The 17,360-nt window shown below is 45.3% G+C and overlaps 1 protein-coding gene across 2 annotated transcripts in view; it reads left to right on the top strand.

Annotated features, from left to right (window-relative positions):
• Positions 1-17,360, top strand: part of TLN2 (talin 2) — a 328,992-nt gene that overhangs the window by 240,024 nt on the left and 71,608 nt on the right. Inside the window, exons 30-36 of one of the 2 annotated variants that reach the window (XM_069765598.1) lie at positions 1-92; positions 7,514-7,653; positions 7,931-8,024; positions 13,304-13,393; positions 13,926-14,048; positions 14,279-14,422; positions 15,915-16,076. The exon at positions 1-92 is cut by the window's left edge and continues 106 nt beyond it. In XM_069765598.1, coding sequence (XP_069621699.1) covers positions 1-92; positions 7,514-7,653; positions 7,931-8,024; positions 13,304-13,393; positions 13,926-14,048; positions 14,279-14,422; positions 15,915-16,076 — 845 coding nt within the window. The remainder of the gene's footprint in view (positions 93-7,513; positions 7,654-7,930; positions 8,025-13,303; positions 13,394-13,925; positions 14,049-14,278; positions 14,423-15,914; positions 16,077-17,360) is intronic. The other variant, XM_069765599.1, reaches the window with a different exon arrangement.

The following is a 17,360-nucleotide window of genomic DNA, read 5'->3' as shown; positions in this document are numbered from 1 at the left end:
AAAGTGGAGAGTTGGCAGCTGCCTCTGGCAAATTTAGTGAAGATTTTGACGAGTTTCTCGATGCCGGAATTGAAATGGCTGGACAGACACAGGTCAGACTGTAGTGCCAAAATTGCACTTTTATTTCTTTTTGTCCTCTATTTTGCACAGATCAGTATGAAGCACAAAGAAAACAGATTTAGATCTCCAAACCCCCTTTAGTAATGGGGACTATAAGGGCAAACCTTTTTAGGATCATACAAAATAATTCTTGTGCAGCTTTTTTCTTGGTTAATAACTATGTGCCAATATAGGAATAGTACAGGATTTTATGTATTGTTATCTCATAGCTACAAGTCATAAAGAATCATTTTTATATTTGAGTAAAGGCATTCAAATAAGTGGAACCTGACTCCAAATGAACTGGTTAATCCAACACAATGAAGTAGATGCAGACCTTGAAGTATGAAGTATAAAATGTTCCTACCCATGGGCACAGAAGCATCGTTTGTGCTCCTGCATGACCTTATTTAATTTTTTTTTGTAAGTCAAAACATGTCAGTAGATGGTTCTGTACTTCTAAAGATGACACCTGTCCATAGTCCCTAATAGTGACCCCATCTGTAAACTAGGCTGGAAGGCCGCTCTATACCAGTGGTTTCTCTCCTATCTGACTCATTAATCTAATAACCGCCATTTAATACTACTACAGACCCCTTGCAAGGAAAATGCCTGTTTATGGCTTGAGCAGTAGTAAATGCCATTTTTCCACTAATCAGTTTGTCCTTACTTGATGCAGTGAAATGAAAAGAAACACCTTTTCAGTTGATCACACCAGCGAACACATTTTCCCAGAGGTCTTTTTTGTGGCCATCAGAAAATAGTGTAATACATACAAAAAATAATAACATAAGAATTATTCAGTGCCTTTGTGCATCTGAAGACATCATGCAAACATACTACAATGTATGAACACAACCTTATAAATAAGAAATGAATAATTAAACTTTAGGCACGTATCATTGTTGGACTTCATGTAGAAGTGTCCTTGCTCATGATACCCCATTGAGCTTGAACTGATGGACATTTACTTGAATGTCCACCATGTACCATGTGAGACAACTATTTTTGAGTAACAGATCACTTAGGTTATGGTATCCAGGTTATTTCAAATGAATATTTAATAAATTCATTTCCTAAATATTTCTTATCTCTATCGCCTCTCATTGGGGAACACAAGAACCATGGGGTGTATGCTGCTGCCACTAGGTGGCTGACACTATGCACAAAAAAAGTTAGCTCCTCCTCTGCAGTGTTCACCTCACCGACTCGTATTATGAAACTCAGTTTAGCTTAGTGTCAGTAGAAGGTGGACACGGGTCTTTCATTAGACCCTTATCTACCTCAATGTGCGTCTTTTTCTTAAAGGTTTTCCGGAGGGATACAGGGCGAACAGCCACACCTGTAGTCCCACAGTACTGCCACCCCATATCCTCATAGATCCGACAGCAGGACCATGATCCTAGCACACAAGCGTGCTTAGAAGTCCGGTCCTAGCTCCGTCCCCCACCCACTCGCCCACCAGAGCCTGTCGGTTGGACGAGACGAGGACATCCATCACCAGCCCTGGACATCTGATACCTTCCTCAGTATGAGGTTAGTAATTGACGGCGTGGGATGTTTTGGTGAGTATCCCACTTTCCCATTCCCTCACATATCTCTGGGTCCCTCCTCAAGTCGGGGTGGTCATAGGTGTCCCTAGGGTTTCCTTTTAATATCGTTGTCAGCGGGCAGGGAAATATGGGGCGAGAGTCATCGCTCCGTTTGGGCCCTTGTGGGCGTCCACGTTGCTACCTCTGAGTGGCCTCATTGTTACAGGCGGCCGCACTGTTCCTGGCAGCCGCATTGCCTTTCTTGCGGCCGCACCTTGCTCTGAGCGGCGCGGAAGCCCTACAGATAGCCGCGCTGTTTTTGCTGCGGCCGCATCTTTCTCTATCTGCGCGGCGGCCTTGCAGGCAGCCATGCCATTTTACCCGGCGCCCGCACCTTTCCGATACCGCTGCCCTGTCTGGCAACGCAACTCCACCCATTTCCTGTTTCCTCGGGCGGTCTTTTTCTCCCGCCCGACCATCACTCCCTGCCCACCGGCGCCATCTTGGTGCTCCCACACGCGGTTAGCTCCGCCCCCTTCTTCCACTGTGTGCTGCTGAGTTGCATTTCAGCGCCACGCTCGCCTCTAGCCCTTTTCAGCGGGCGTCCTTCTGCCCTCCGGATGACATCTTGCCTGGATCACTGCAGGAATCTTCCCTGGGGGATCAGCTACAAGCTGGGCAGCTTCTTCCGTCTGGATTCGCCTCATCTGCCATGAGTAGCTCTGCTCTGCAGACTGACACTCTCCTGTGCCCTCCTGTCCCCCAACCTTCTGGCATTACTCAGGTTTTCGTTCACCATGTCTAATCCTAAGGGAGGTCGCTCTCGCCCTCCTACTTCTTCCTCTACTTCCTCTGCCTTAGTCAAACACTGCGTGTTCGTCTTGTAACTGCAAACTTCCCTCAGGCCAGTCCTCTCCCCTCTGTCAGGCCTGCAGCAATCCCATTATGCCCACCGCCCAGGTTCCCCCTATTGCTCCGCTTGAGAGCGAAGCCTCCACCCCAGGCTGGGTTTCCTCGTTGTCACAACCAGTAGCGGCTCTAACACGGGTGTCCCAGACCCTTGTGTCCGTACTTGATAGGTTGCCCCTGCAGACCCCTGCTGTAGCCAGCGGGTCGCAGGAACCTCCGTCCGAGCCTCCCAATATAGGCCGCAAACGATCTAGACAGGAACGCCGGTTTGAGTCCTCTTCTCGCCCCATCTCGCCACATGGTCCTTCTCTGCGGTCGGCTTTGCCCCGGTCCTCCTCACCCGAGTCAGGCGAAGTTCTCTCTGATGCGCCTTTAGAGGATAATTTGGAGCTGGATTCGAACCAAATCGCTACCATGAGGGATATGGTTCAGAGTCTCATTGGAGCAATCAACCAGACCTGTGGCATCAAAGATCCCTCTACGAAACCCGCAGATCAGGCGGTTTTGTTTAGAAGGTCTAAAACACCTTCCAAGGTTTTCGCTCCTCACCCTGAGTTCGATCAGCTTCTGACCAAAGAAAAGGCGAATCCGACCAGACGTTTTCAAAGAGGAAAGCATCTTGGCGTTTTATATCCTTTTTCCTCGGATCTTATTGCCAACTGGACTTCTTCTCCCTCGGTGGATCCGCCAGTTTCTAGACTTTCCACCAACACAGTCCTCCCGCTGTCTGGAGGAGCGTGTCTGAAAGATTCCAATGATAAATTCATAGAGTCCTTTGCTAAGTCGGCCTTCGAAGCAGACGCGTCTGCCCTATGCCCAGCCTTTGCTTCCACCTGGGTTTCGAAGTCTATATCCGAATGGGCCAAATAACTCCGTCGGGGCATTCTGGCCAGAGCTCCTCCAGAACAGCTGGCGGAACTTGCCACCCAGATTTCTCACACTGGGGAATACTTGATCTCTTCTTCCCTGGACGCTGCGTCTTGTGCCGCTCAGGCTTCTAGTAATGTTGTTGCCATCCGACGTACCGTTTGGCTCAAGGCCTGGCAGGCGGATTTGTCATCAAAGAAGTCCCTTACCAGTCTACCTTTTCAGGGATCTCATCTCTTCGGTTCCAAGCTGGACCAAATTATTAAGGACACTACCGGGGGCACAAGCTCCCTTCTTCCCTCAGAACCTCGCCAGCCTCCTCCTTGGCCGCAATTTCGGTCTTGTCGGCCTTTTCGTCGCTTCGCGGCGTCAAACTTCTTTACCCAACAACAGCAGAGGCCGCAGGCTCGTCAAGAGAAAAAGACTGTATCCTTTCGAGTCGCTCCTTCCTGGCGTTCCCGCTACTCCCAAGGTAGCTCTTCCAGGTCTAGGACTGTAAGATCCACCTCGGCATGACTCTCGGCAAGGCCCCAGCACACTTCCCAAGCTGGGCGGCCGTCTCCTCTTCTTCAGGGACGTCTGGATCTCCTCGGTGGAGGACGCATGGGTCAGGGAAGTGGTATCCTCAGGATACAAAATAGAGTTCATTTCTCGGCCCCGGGATCGTTTCTTCGAATCCCGCCCTCCAAGAGACCCCGCTCTTGTTCCGGGTTTCTTTGCAGCCATCGCTTCCCTCCTCAAATCTGGGGTAATCGTTCCCATTTCAGAAAAAGAGCGGTTCACAGGGTTCTATTCGAATCTTTTCGTGGTACCGAAAAAAGACAGCAAGGTTCGTCCCATTCTGGATCTAATATTGCTGAACAAGAGGGTTCGCCTGAGACCCTTCAGGATGGAATCCCTTCGTTCAGTAATTGCTTCCATGGAGGCTCAGAAATTCCTGTGCTCCATAATCATCCAGGACGCCTACCTCCATGTCCCGATCTTCCCAGGACATCACAGATTCCTGCATTTTGCAGTACATCAGGAGCATTTTCAGTTTGTCGCCCTGCTATTCGGTCTTGCAACCGCCCCCAGGGTTTTCACGAAGGTCATGGCAGCGCTGATAGCCATCTTGAGGGTTAGAGGCCTGGTTCTTTTTCCGTACCTTGACGACATCCTCATCAAGGCCCCATCTTTTTCTCAGGCTGACGAAAGTCTGTCCATCGTCCTCGACACCCTAGCCCGTTTCGGGTGGCTTGTCATCCGGAAGAAGTCCTGCCTTATTCCTTCTCAGTGCCTCTTTTTTCTGGGCATGCTCTTCGACACTCGTCAGACCAGAGTCTTCCTTCCCGAAGACAAGAGATCCACCCTTCGGCAGGAAGTTCGCTTGCTCCAGGGCCCTCAAGTTCCCTCCTTCCGATCGGCCATGAAGGTTCTGGGAAGGATGGTTGCCACATTGGAAACGATTCCCTTCACCCAATTCCACTCAAGACCTCTTCAGCAGGCCATCCTGTCACAGTGGGACAGATTTGTCTGCTCCCTGGATCGTCCGATCCAACTTTCTCCCCAGGTCAAGCGGTCCCTCAACTGGTGGCTGACGTCTCCTCTCATATCCCAGGGCAGGTCCTTCCTTCAGTTCACTGGCAGGTGGTGATGACGGACGCCAGCCTGCTCGGCTGGGGTGCAATGTTTCGCCACCTGACTGTTCAGGGTTGTTGGTCGGCGCAGGAGTTGGCTCTGCCGATCAACGTCCTTGAGATTTGGGCCATCTTTCTGTCCCTTCGGCACTGGGAAAGGATTCTCAGAGGTCTACCAATCCGAATCTAGACGGACAATGCCACGGCGGTGGCATATGTCAACCATCAGGGGGGGACTCGGAGCTCCTTGGCCGAGGTATCCAAGATCCTCCTCTGGGCAGAGGCAACGGTTCCAGTGATATCCGCGGTGCATATCCCCGGCGTGGACAATTGATCCGCCGACATCCTCGGCCACGAGGGCCTTGCGGCAGGGGAATGGTCCTTGCATCAGGAGGTCTTCCATCAGATTTGTCTTCGATGGGGAACTCAGGACGTGGACCTCACGGTGTCCCGAATGAATAGGAAGGTTCCTCGGTTCGTCTCCAGGTCTCGCGACCCTCTGGCCATCCCTTGGTCGCAGTTCGTGCTCCCCTATCGGTTTCCACCCCTGCCCTTGGTTCCCAAGCTGTTGAAAAAGATCAAAGCGTAAGGGGTGCCGGTCATTTTGATCACTCCGGATTGGCCCAGGAGATCTTGGTTTGCGGACATCGCCAATCTTCTCTCGGATGCCGACTGGCGCCTTTCAGACAGGCCCGATCTGCTGTCCCAGGGTCCGATCTGCCACCCGAATTCTCGGTCGCTCAGTTTAATGGCGTGGCTGTTGAGACCGCAGTTCTAAGAGCACTCCGGCCTTTCGGATCGGGTGATTCATACTATGATCCAGGCTAGGAAGCCGTCGTCTTCTAGGATCTACTATCGTACCTGGAAGGCTTACTTCCGTTGGTGCGAGTCCAACCGCGTTTCACCCATGTCATTTTCCCTGCCTTCCATTCTGGCCTTCCTTCAGGTAGGGCTGGATTCGGGCCTTGCTCTTAGTTCCCTAAAGGGCCAGGTTTCTGCGCTCTCCATCCTTTTTCAGAAGACATTAGCTGCTCGGCCACAGGTTAAGACCTTCCTTCAAGGAGTAGCCCACGCTTTCCCTCCACACGGGGCCCCTGTGGATTCATGGGATTTAAATCTTGTGCTGGACGTTCTGAGGGGTTCCCCCTTTTGAGCCTCTCAGGGAGGTTCCCCTATCAGTTCTGTCTTGGAAGGTGGACTTTCTTGTGGCCATCACTTCGATCCGCCGCGTTTCCGAGTTGGCCCTTTCTTGCCGACCTCCGTTCTTGATTATTCACCAAGACAAGGTGGTCCTCAGGCCTTCCTAAGGTGGTTTCTACCTTCCACCTCAACGAAGACATCGTTCTACCTTCCTTTTGTCCAGCTCCGTCTCATCCTCTGGAGCGATCGTTAAACAAGCTGGACCTTGTCAGGGCAATGAGGATCTACCTGGCTAGAACGGCCACTTTCCGGAAGACGGATTCTCTTTCCGTCATTCCTGATGGCACGCATAGAGGCCTGCCGGCTTCCAAGGCGACTATTGCTCGCTGGATCAGAACGGCAATTCTGGAGGCTTACCGGGTCAAGAACAGAGTGCCCCCTCCTGGGATAAAGGCTCACTCTACCCGGGCAGTCGGCGCTTCCTGGGCGGTACACCACAGGGCTTCCACCCTACAGCTTTGCAAAGTGGCAACCTGGTCTTCCATCCACACGTTCTCCAAATTTTACAAGGTTCATACCCACGCTTCGGCGGACACCAGCCTAGGCAGAAGGATCTTGCAGGCGGCAGTGGTGAGTCCTCTGACCTGATGGAAGTCTGTTTTTCCCACCCCAGGGACTGCTTTGGGACGTCCCATGGTTCCTGTGTCCCCCAATGAGAGGCGATGGAGAAAGCAGGATTTTTGGTTGCTTACCGTAAAATCTGTTTCTCGGATCCTTCATTGGGGAACACAGCACCCTCCCATGTTATTCAGTTCCTGTTGTTCTGTGTTCTATGACTGTTCTCATGGTTACAGTTCTCATGTTTGTGGTTATGTTATTTCAACTTTGTTTTTGTCTCCTAATGCTTTCTCACTAACTGAGGTTCATAATGCCAATCGGTGGGGTGTACACTGCAGAGGAGGAGCTAACTTTTTTTGTGCATAGTGTCAGCCTCCTAGTGGCAGCACCATACACCCCATGGTTTCTGTGTCCCCCAATGAAGGCTCTGAGAAACAGATTTTACAGTAAGCAAGCAAAAATCACATTTTTTGTTATACTATCTAGTTTTGGACCTGTTGTTAAGTTGATAATTGTACAGGACAAAAAAATTTAATAGGTCTTATGTTCACAATGAGATCAGACTCTGAACATTAATGGTGGTAGAAACTGATACAAAGATCCCCTAGGTCCTTTTTATGAGGCTTGGCTGTACCATAAGTGACAGTGTCTCTTTACACTATATCCTTTGTATATAATTTTGTTCTTGTGGATTCCCAAAATATCTGATCTTGTGTTGCAAACTTTCTACAGAATAAAGATGACCAGATGCAAGTTATAGGAAACCTCAAAACAATCTCCATGGCCTCCAGCAAACTTCTCCTTGCTGCTAAGTCTCTTTCTGTAGATTCTGGAGCGCCAAGTGCCAAAAATCTTCTGGCAGCTGCTGCAAGGTGAGCGTCACATTCACTATCTAGTGATTTATAGTGTCTCGATTTAACATGTCTCCCCATTATGGCTTACAGATGTTCTTGACATCATGCATCTTTATTTTGGTTTTCGTTCCTCTTGATATAATACGTCACTCTTCGTTCTCTTTCACGCCATTTTACTTTCCTATATCAATACCCTGACTGTTACATACAAGTTTACCTGCCTTCTACATCAACATGTAGAGAAGTAGCTGCATGTACAGTTTTTTCTTACCAAACATGTTTTGTGTGTTTGCAGGGCCGTGACCGAGAGCATAAACCAACTGATCACCATATGCACCCAGCAAGCCCCCGGACAGAAAGAATGTGACAATGCTCTGCGTGAGCTGGAGGTCTGTTATTCGATTCTAGCACTTGATATACCACCTACAGTCCTTGTATATTTTCATGACCCCTATCTCAAAGGATACAATTGCCCATAAGTTATACTTTCTTTTACCTTTGAAAATAGATTGTACAATAGAAAATGGGAAAGTGTCAGCTTAGCAAGCACACATTAAAATGAGAAAAGGTGGTTGTATATTTTTTCCATTCAGTACTTAGAAATTTTTAGGAAAAATAAGTTTTGTGTAAATCTGTATATAAAGAAGAAAAACATAGAAATATGTAGATGGGATCATTCAGAGAAATAAATGTGTTGAAATGATTCACATGAATGTTTGTCTGCACTGGCTGCTGCAGGAATCAGGACAGTATTTTAAAGATGTCAAATAACTACAGTCATATCCGAAAGTGTTATATACATGCTTATTTCCTTATGTGTGTATTAGAACAACACAAAAAAATATAGAAAAAAAGGCAAATTGGACATATTTTTTTCAGAAAACCCCCTGAATGGTCATGAAAAAATGTTTTGGTACCTTTAAAATTGTGCGTAAACATCTTTGTTTCAAGCATATGATGCTCGTTCAAACTCACCTGTGGCAAGTAACAGAGGTGGACAATAGCAAGATTTTTTTGTTGCTCACCATAAAATCTGTTTCTCGGAACCTTCATTGGGGGACACAGGAAACCTTTGGTGTATGCTGCGCCCCAGCAGTGTACACCTCATCAAGTTAATCAGTTGGTGAGAAAGCAGTAGGAAACAATGTGTAGGAAGAACATAGAAAGAAATACAAAAACAAACTGTAACAATAGAAAAAAGTCATTACAGTTTTTAGACTTGGGAGGGTACTGTGTCCCCCAATGAAGGATCCGGGAAACAGATGCTATGGTGAGTATGTCATAATTAAGGGAGCTTAGTCTCCGGAAACGCGTTGAGATTCTTACCCATATGGTTTGTACTGAAGTTTGTATCCTCCATGTTTAAGTTTGTGAATAAAGAAAACTTTTTTTCATGGATTCGGTGAAGCTGGACATTTTCTTTTCTTGGATTCTACACGCCTGGACACAGCGGGTCCGTGCTCCCGAAATTTTGCTTACGCATCACGGGTGAGCTGGTTTATATTTCTTCAGACATAGGAAACCACAAGACGTCCCAAAGCAGTCCCTAGGGAGTGAAACAGCACAAGGTTCATTCAGTTCTGAGAACTAGCCACTGTCGCTTGTAAGATTCTCATACCTAGGCTGACAGCTGCTGAGGCGTAGGTATGGACCCTGTAGAACGTGTGAATAGAAGACCATGTTGCTGTTTGGCATAGCTGTAAGCCGGCTGCCCCATGGTAAATGGGCGAGGAGGCACCCACTGCTCTGGTAGAGTGGACCTTAATACCAGGGGAGGCACTCTGTTCTTAACACGGTACACCTGGGAAGCAAACAAGCGCTATGCGGAAGAGAATCGGCTAGGCCTGCTCCTGGAGGATCTGCCTTACGCATTGCGTGGGCTCCAGGAGGGTGTCTGTTTCATTGAGGCCTTTCTAATTCCTGTTGTGTCTGCGCCCTCTCTTGGCGGGAAGAATCTTCTGCAGAGGAGCAGTGCCCAAAGGGACAACATTTTTACTTATGGGGAGGGCCCTGAGGTTTGGCCTGAGGAAGAAGAGAACTTTTTCCTCTGGTGGCCTCCATTATAATCTGGTCTAGCCTAGTACCAAACAGTCGAGATCCCTGGAAGGGCAAAATGGTCAGAGACTTCTTCGGAGACAACAATGCCTGCCACGCCTATAACCAGATGGTTCTGCGGACAGCCACTATATTACTGGACACTTGAGCTGCACAGGAGGCTGCGTCCAATGAGGCGGCCACTGCATACTCTAAAAAACTATAGGGAGAAAAATACTTTATCTAAAAAACTAATTAAAGCTGCCAAAAAGGAAACAGAGAAGCACATTGCTAAGGAGAGTAAAACTAATCCCAAACTGTTCTTCAACTATATCAATAGTAAAAGAATAAAAACTGAAAATGTAGGCCCCTTAAAAAATAGTGAGGAAAGAATGGTTGTAGATGACGAGGAAAAAGCTAACATATTAAACACCTTCTTCTCCACGGTATTCACGGTGGAAAATGAAATGCTAGGTGAAATCCCAAGAAACAATGAAAACCCTATATTAAGGGTCACCAATCTAACCCAAGAAGAGGTGCGAAACCGGCTAAATAAGATTAAAATAGATAAATCTCCGGGTCCGGATGGCATACACCCACGAGTACTAAGAGAACTAAGTAATGTAATAGATAAACCATTATTTCTTATTTTTAGTGACTCTATAGCGACAGGGTCTGTTCCGCAGGACTGGCGCATAGCAAATGTGGTGCCAATATTCAAAAAGGGCTCTAAAAGTGAACCTGGAAATTATAGGCCAGTAAGTCTAACCTCTATTGTTGGTAAAATATTTGAAGGGTTTCTGAGGGATGTTATTCTGGATTATCTCAATGAGAATAACTGTTTAACTCCATATCAGCATGGGTTTATGAGAAATCGCTCCTGTCAAACCAATCTAATCAGTTTTTATGAAGAGGTAAGCTATAGGCTGGACCACGGTGAGTCATTGGACGTGGTATATCTCGATTTTTCCAAAGCGTTTGATACCGTGCCGCACAAGAGGTTGGTACACAAAATGAGAATGCTTGGTCTGGGGGAAAATGTGTGTAAATGGGTTAGTAACTGGCTTAGTGATAGAAAGCAGAGGGTGGTTATAAATGGTATAGTCTCTAACTGGGTCGCTGTGACCAGTGGGGTACCGCAGGGGTCAGTATTGGGACCTGTTCTCTTCAACATATTCATTAATGATCTGGTAGAAGGTTTACACAGTAAAATATCGATATTTGCAGATGATACAAAACTATGTAAAGCAGTTAATACAAGAGAAGATAGTATTCTGCTACAGATGGATCTGGATAAGTTGGAAACTTGGGCTGAAAGGTGGCAGATGAGGTTTAACAATGATAAATGTAAGGTTATACACATGGGAAGAGGGAATCAATATCACCATTACACACTGAACGGGAAACCACTGGGTAAATCTGACAGGGAGAAGGACTTGGGGATCCTAGTTAATGATAAACTTACCTGGAGCAGCCAGTGCCAGGCAGCAGCTGCCAAGGCAAACAGGATCATGGGGTGCATTAAAAGAGGTCTGGATACACATGATGAGAGCATTATACTGCCTCTGTACAAATCCCTAGTTAGACCGCACATGGAGTACTGTGTCCAGTTTTGGGCACCGGTGCTCAGGAAGGATATAATGGAACTAGAGAGAGTACAAAGGAGGGCAACAAAATTAATAAAGGGGATGGGAGAACTACAATACCCAGATAGATTAGCGAAATTAGGATTATTTAGTCTAGAAAAAAGACGACTGAGGGGCGATCTAATAACCATGTATAAGTATATAAGGGGACAATATAAATATCTCGCTGAGGATCTGTTTATACCAAGGAAGGTGACGGGCACAAGGGGGCATTCTTTGCGTCTGGAGGAGAGAAGGTTTTTCCACCAACATAGAAGAGGATTCTTTACTGTTAGGGCAGTGAGAATCTGGAATTGCTTGCCTGAGGAGGTGGTGATGGCGAACTCAGTCGAGGGGTTCAAGAGAGGCCTGGATGTCTTCCTGGAGCAGAACAATATTGTATCATACAATTATTAGGTTCTGTAGAAGGACGTAGATCTGGGTATTTATTATAATGGAATATAGGCTGAACTGGATGGACAAATGTCTTTTTTCGGCCTTACTAACTATGTTACTATGTTACTATGTTACTTTCACGCTTGTGAGATCTGGTCCATTAAGTCATGAGCTGCTCCCTCAAGGATGCCTTGACTGAGCTGCTTAGCCCATGCAACTATTATAGAGTTTGACACCCATGTGATAGCAAAGGCAGGGCATAAGGTGGAACCTGCCGCTTCAAAAGCTGATTTGGCAAATTACTCCATCAGTCTGTCATTGGGATCCTTAAGTGATGCTCCGTCAGTAAAGGGGAGGACCGTGTTGGTGGATAGTCTGGAAACTGGAGAGTCTACAGCCAGAGGAACAGTCCAATTTTTGGTAAGATCTGACGCGAAGGGATAGATAAAGGGAAGATGCCGGGCCGCTTTCCTCTCTGGAAACATCTGGGCGAGTTTTCCTGTTCTCGAAAGCATTGGTTACTGCTGAGCATGTACATAAAGTGCACCACAGATTCATCTCCACTAAAAGACGAGAACCTTAGATCAGGAACAGAACAGATATTTAGAGGAAATTTCATAACTTTCCCAAATTCTTATGAAAAAAATGTTCATCACATACTGAATTCAACTACTGTACCTATTCATTATATATTTTAGGAATCTGCGTCTGTCCATTTTATACAGACTCCTATTCAGACTTCAGCAAAATGGAAACAGACTCGAACTTCATGAGTTCAACACAGACTCCACAGCCCTGATTTGTAGGGAATAAAACCCTATGGCAAGAGACCCAGGAGGACCCCACTGCTTACACAGAGACCTAAAAAAAACTAGACTAATATGTACTGTACATGAGCAAGCCAAAATCCTTCTGGGAAAGCATCTTGTGGACAGATGACACCAAGATAGAGTTTTTTGTTTAACATGTCTTTATACTGTTTACAGAAAACGGAATGAGGCCTACAAAGAAAAGAAGACCGAACCTACAGTCACATATAGTGGAGGTTCAAAGATTTTGTGGGGTTATTTTGCTGCCTATGGGTGTCTTGACTGTAGTGCCCAGTGTCAGTAACCTGGTCTTCAGCAGTACAAAGACCCCAAACATACTTCAAGAAGCATCCAGAAATGGATGGAAACAAAGCTCTGGAGAGTTCTGAAGTGGCCAGCACTGATTCCGTATCTAAATCCCATTGAACACCTATGGAGAGATCTTAAAATTGCTGTTGGGAGAAGGCACCCTTCAAATATTAGAGACCTGCAGCAGTTTGCAAAAGGAGTGGCCCAAAATTCCAGTTGAGAGGTGTGGGAAGTTTGTAGATAGTTATAGGATGCAATTGATTGCATTTATTTCAAAGGGTGTGCAACCAAATATTAATTTGAGGGTGCCAATAATTTTGTTTGTCCTTTTTTGGGGTTTAGTGTGAAATTATGTCCCAGTTTTTTTTGGATCTTCCAATACACACAAAGGAAATAAACGTGTATAACAACCTGTAATTGCAATAATTTTCTGGGAGAAATACTTCATTTTCCTGAACAATTTCAGTTATATATATACACTCTTCTTTGTTTCAGACTGTGAAGGGAATGCTTGAGAATCCCAATGAGCCTGTCAGTGACCTGTCCTATTTTGATTGCATCGAAAGTGTTATGGAAAATTCAAAGGTAAAATAATTAACAAGTTTTTAATGATATTCCCATTAGGTTAATAAAAGGATATCTTTTATATTTCAATATTAACCTATTTTGCTAGATAAGGACAAAAACATCTATGTTTTCCGTTGCTGTAAATAAAAGGGAACAAAATTCCTTTAGGCTGTGTTCACACGTTGCAGGCGGTTGCACTTTTGCCGCTATCGTGATAGAACCACAAACAGTCGTGGCACGAAATCACAATGTCGTTGCTGCCCCATTTAGCCCAGTTGCCTATCTGAAGTAGTCTACCGTGCATATCCTGTAATAATGTGTCTTAAATGAGGACAAACCTTTTTAATGCTATTTAACCTTGACTTTCTGCGATTGGAAAATCTATAGTTTCACTTAATGTAAAAACCTACCCCATCTCCTTTTTTTATTTCATTTTAGGAGGCAAAACCTTTGTCTTGGTTACATTCCTAAATATGAAAAGACCTTTTGATAGGTGTAAGTAATGACAATTGACACATTTTTTACTTTTTGTTACAAAATTTTTCAATAGGTCCTTGGAGAATCTATGGCTGGAATCTCTCAGAATGCAAAAACTGGAGATTTACCAGCCTTTGGCGATTGTGTGGGTGTAGCCTCCAAGGCACTTTGCGGTCTCACGGAGGCTGCAGCACAGGTAAGACTTCGGTAGAGCAAAAGAAGAGTATAGTAGTCAATACCACAACTATAATTGTAATACATTACAAAAACGTACCCTCATTTTATTATATTTTAAGCCGTAAGGGCATGTTTTTGGCTTGGTCTTTACTGATTTTTTATTTATTTATTTATTTGCTTTATTTTAGTCAATTTTAAATTATTTATCCTAGAACATAAATTTTCCACGTTCTAATCCTCTACCTTCAGGCAGCTTACTTGGTGGGTATTTCAGATCCTAATAGCCAGGCTGGACAGCAAGGTCTTGTTGATCCAATTCAATTTGCTAGAGCTAATCAAGCTATTCAGATGGCATGCCAGAATCTAGTGGATCCGGCCAGTAGCCCCTCCCAGGTAAGCAAAAGCAAAATTTTATAGGTTAGCACTTAAGTTTGTTTTATTCATGGACCAAAAAGTGAATTAAACAAGGAAACTATGGCCCTGATTCATTAAGATTGGTGTTGTACATGCCAGCCTCAATGAAGGGGCACAATGTAGCAAAATGTGTCTTTCATTAAGAGACTCTGGCCACTTGATGCATTAGACTGATCTTACCAGCTTGCCAGAACTCTTGCTCCTCTCAGAGATCGGAGTAAGGTACACCACAACAGATCATAAATTAGATGGTAGAGCTGGCCAAAACTATTGTGAAAACCCCAACAGCCACATCTTTGCACAAATCTTGCGTAAATCTCATAATGAATGGTTGCCTATATCAACAACTAAAAGATGCCCAAGCAAGCACCATGTATCGATTATACATACTATGGATTGACCCCTAGAGAAAGGCTTGTTACCGAAAGGCAAGTTGAGGTGGTGGCCATTCATGTGGGAGAGGACAATTTACTGTGGGTATGCAGTGTCTTCTTACTTGTCGATTCTTGCATCTTTATTGTTCCGTAATTATGCCTACTTTTGCCTGAATCACTGGTTTATGATTGGTGTATACTCAATGCATGTTTTTTGCTAATACTTCTGTATACACCATTACTTTATCTAATATTCATGCATACTGTCTTAGTTTGACTTGTTTTTCTTAACTCAGTTGCCCCGATTAATCAACAAAAGGACTTTGATGGAGTGTGTTTGGAGTGTGTTGGGTCAGAGGCACCTAATTTATGAAGGTGTGTGCCTCGCCACAAATCTTAGTCCAGTTAAGGACTGGAGTAATATTTGTGTCATATGGTACACCGCCACTCCTCATGAATTAGACGAGCCGTGGCGTCACATCCCTGTCCCGACCAAGCTCCGTCCGTTTCGACAAAGCTGGGCGAAACTGAAAATACTTAGTTGCGTTTTTTTTTTCAGCAACTCTGCATTACGAAATAAAAAGTGAAATTTTTCAAAAGGAATTACTCCAGAGTTTTGGCGCTATCACTTTGTTGAATTGGGGCTTATGTATTGTAAATTAGATTTCTGTAATTACCTTGTCCTCTCCCGCTGTAATATGGAACCATTTTTTTCTCTGGACATGCACTTTTTTACCCATTTTTTTTTCTTTTTCAGAATGTAATAAAGACAACATATTTTTTATTTATTTTGTCTTTTCGTCTATGGCCTTAGGCCAGTGTGTTCCCTTTTCTTTATGTATTGAATCGAATGAGTATAAAAATACATATATGCCTTGAGCCAGTATTTGGTGCATGGTATCAGATTCTATAACTCAGCCATGTTATATATTCAGCAGGTTCCCATACTTCACAAAAATAGCCTGTACCCCTTTCTGTTTACTGTGTCTGTGTATTGGTGTATTTTACAAATTTGTATAAATGATAGAAATGTTGTGATGTTCTGTTTTGTTCTGCATGTTGCCGCCCTTGTCTCCACCTGTTTGCTTGTTCTGTAGGTTCTCTCAGCTGCCACCATAGTTGCCAAACACACCTCGGCTTTGTGCAATGCCTGCCGCATTGCGTCCTCCAAAACAGCCAATCCTGTGGCTAAGAGGCACTTTGTCCAGTCAGCCAAAGAGGTGGCGAACAGTACTGCCAACTTAGTCAAAACCATCAAGGTAATGCCCATGTATATGTGAATCCGTACATTTGTATGAACAACATCTACAATTTGATATTCTGTATTATGTGAAAAGAATTTTGATAGAATGACAATGGTGGGAATGTGATTGGGAATCCGGCTAAATCACGCCGTGCCTCGCAGTCCTCACATATGGTTTACTCATAAAGCTGCTCACTTCAGATCTACCACTAAACCTAGGATTGAGAGAATAAATTATCTGGCCAGAAATTAGCGCACCCTTAACTTTTGCTCACCGTATTCTAGCTTTGATCTCTTGCTTATTATTTTTTTATGTCCTTGAGGCTTTTTCATGTGAATGTCCTTGTCACTCGCCTTTGTTCTGCTTTAGTGCATAATTTGTCTTTTTTTTCCCTTGTATTTCATTGTATTTGACACAAGTGTATTATGTTTAAGAAAATGTCTGCATATGGCAGAAAAGAACATTGTGTATACTTGGACATACTTCTCTATAATTTCATCACTATTTGAGATTCCCTTCTTTTGCACCAGGTTAATTATTTCTTGCATTAAAAAAGTCCAGTTTTTTTATTTATTTAACTATTTTTTTAAACCGCGCTATAGTCTTTATTTTCTCCTTTGCCTCATTGGGGGACACAGACCGTGGGTGTATGCTGCTGCCACTAGGAGGCTGACACTAAGTGATACAAAGAAAGTTAGCGCCTCCCCTGCAGTATACACCCTCCTGCTGGCTCTCAGCTAACCAGTTCTTGCTTAGTGTCCGTAGGAGGCACACGGACGGGTCTGCTATTCAGACCCCAAAATTACAATGGATGAATGGGGCGACGGATTCTTTCGTGTTCCGATCTCCCCGAACCAACAACAGGCGAGCACGGGAGTGTTACCTCTCCGTATCCTCTCCTGCGACGTGGGAAGCCACTGCCTGAGATGATTCTAGGGGCGACAGGCTCCTTCAAGGGCACCGATCTCCTCCCCCTTCATCAGACGAGCACTGGAGTGTCACCTCCATGTATCCTCTTCTGCAGCCAGGCCTGTTGCCGGACATTCAGCCCTGCCCACCAGGTCTTACCCTCGGCTGTTCAGAGGCACTTGCCAGCGTGGCGTTCGAGCAGCCCCCACTGCATCACCACTATTAAAAGCGGATGGTACAAGGAGGCGGACGGTTTCTCTCCACCTCCAATGGGACGATGGATTGAGGACTTTTCTTATCCCTGCACCGTCCAAACAGCAGCAACAGCACAGGATCTCTTTCTACTTTCTGACCTGCTGAACAAAGCTGCATACTGGGGTAAGTGCCGGG

The sequence above is a fragment of the Ranitomeya imitator genome, chromosome 4 (genome assembly GCF_032444005.1).
Source record: "Ranitomeya imitator isolate aRanImi1 chromosome 4, aRanImi1.pri, whole genome shotgun sequence".
Lineage (NCBI taxonomy): Eukaryota > Metazoa > Chordata > Amphibia > Anura > Dendrobatidae > Ranitomeya > Ranitomeya imitator.
Note: the sequence above shows the minus strand (reverse complement) of the source record. Positions and strands in the feature narration are given on the sequence as shown.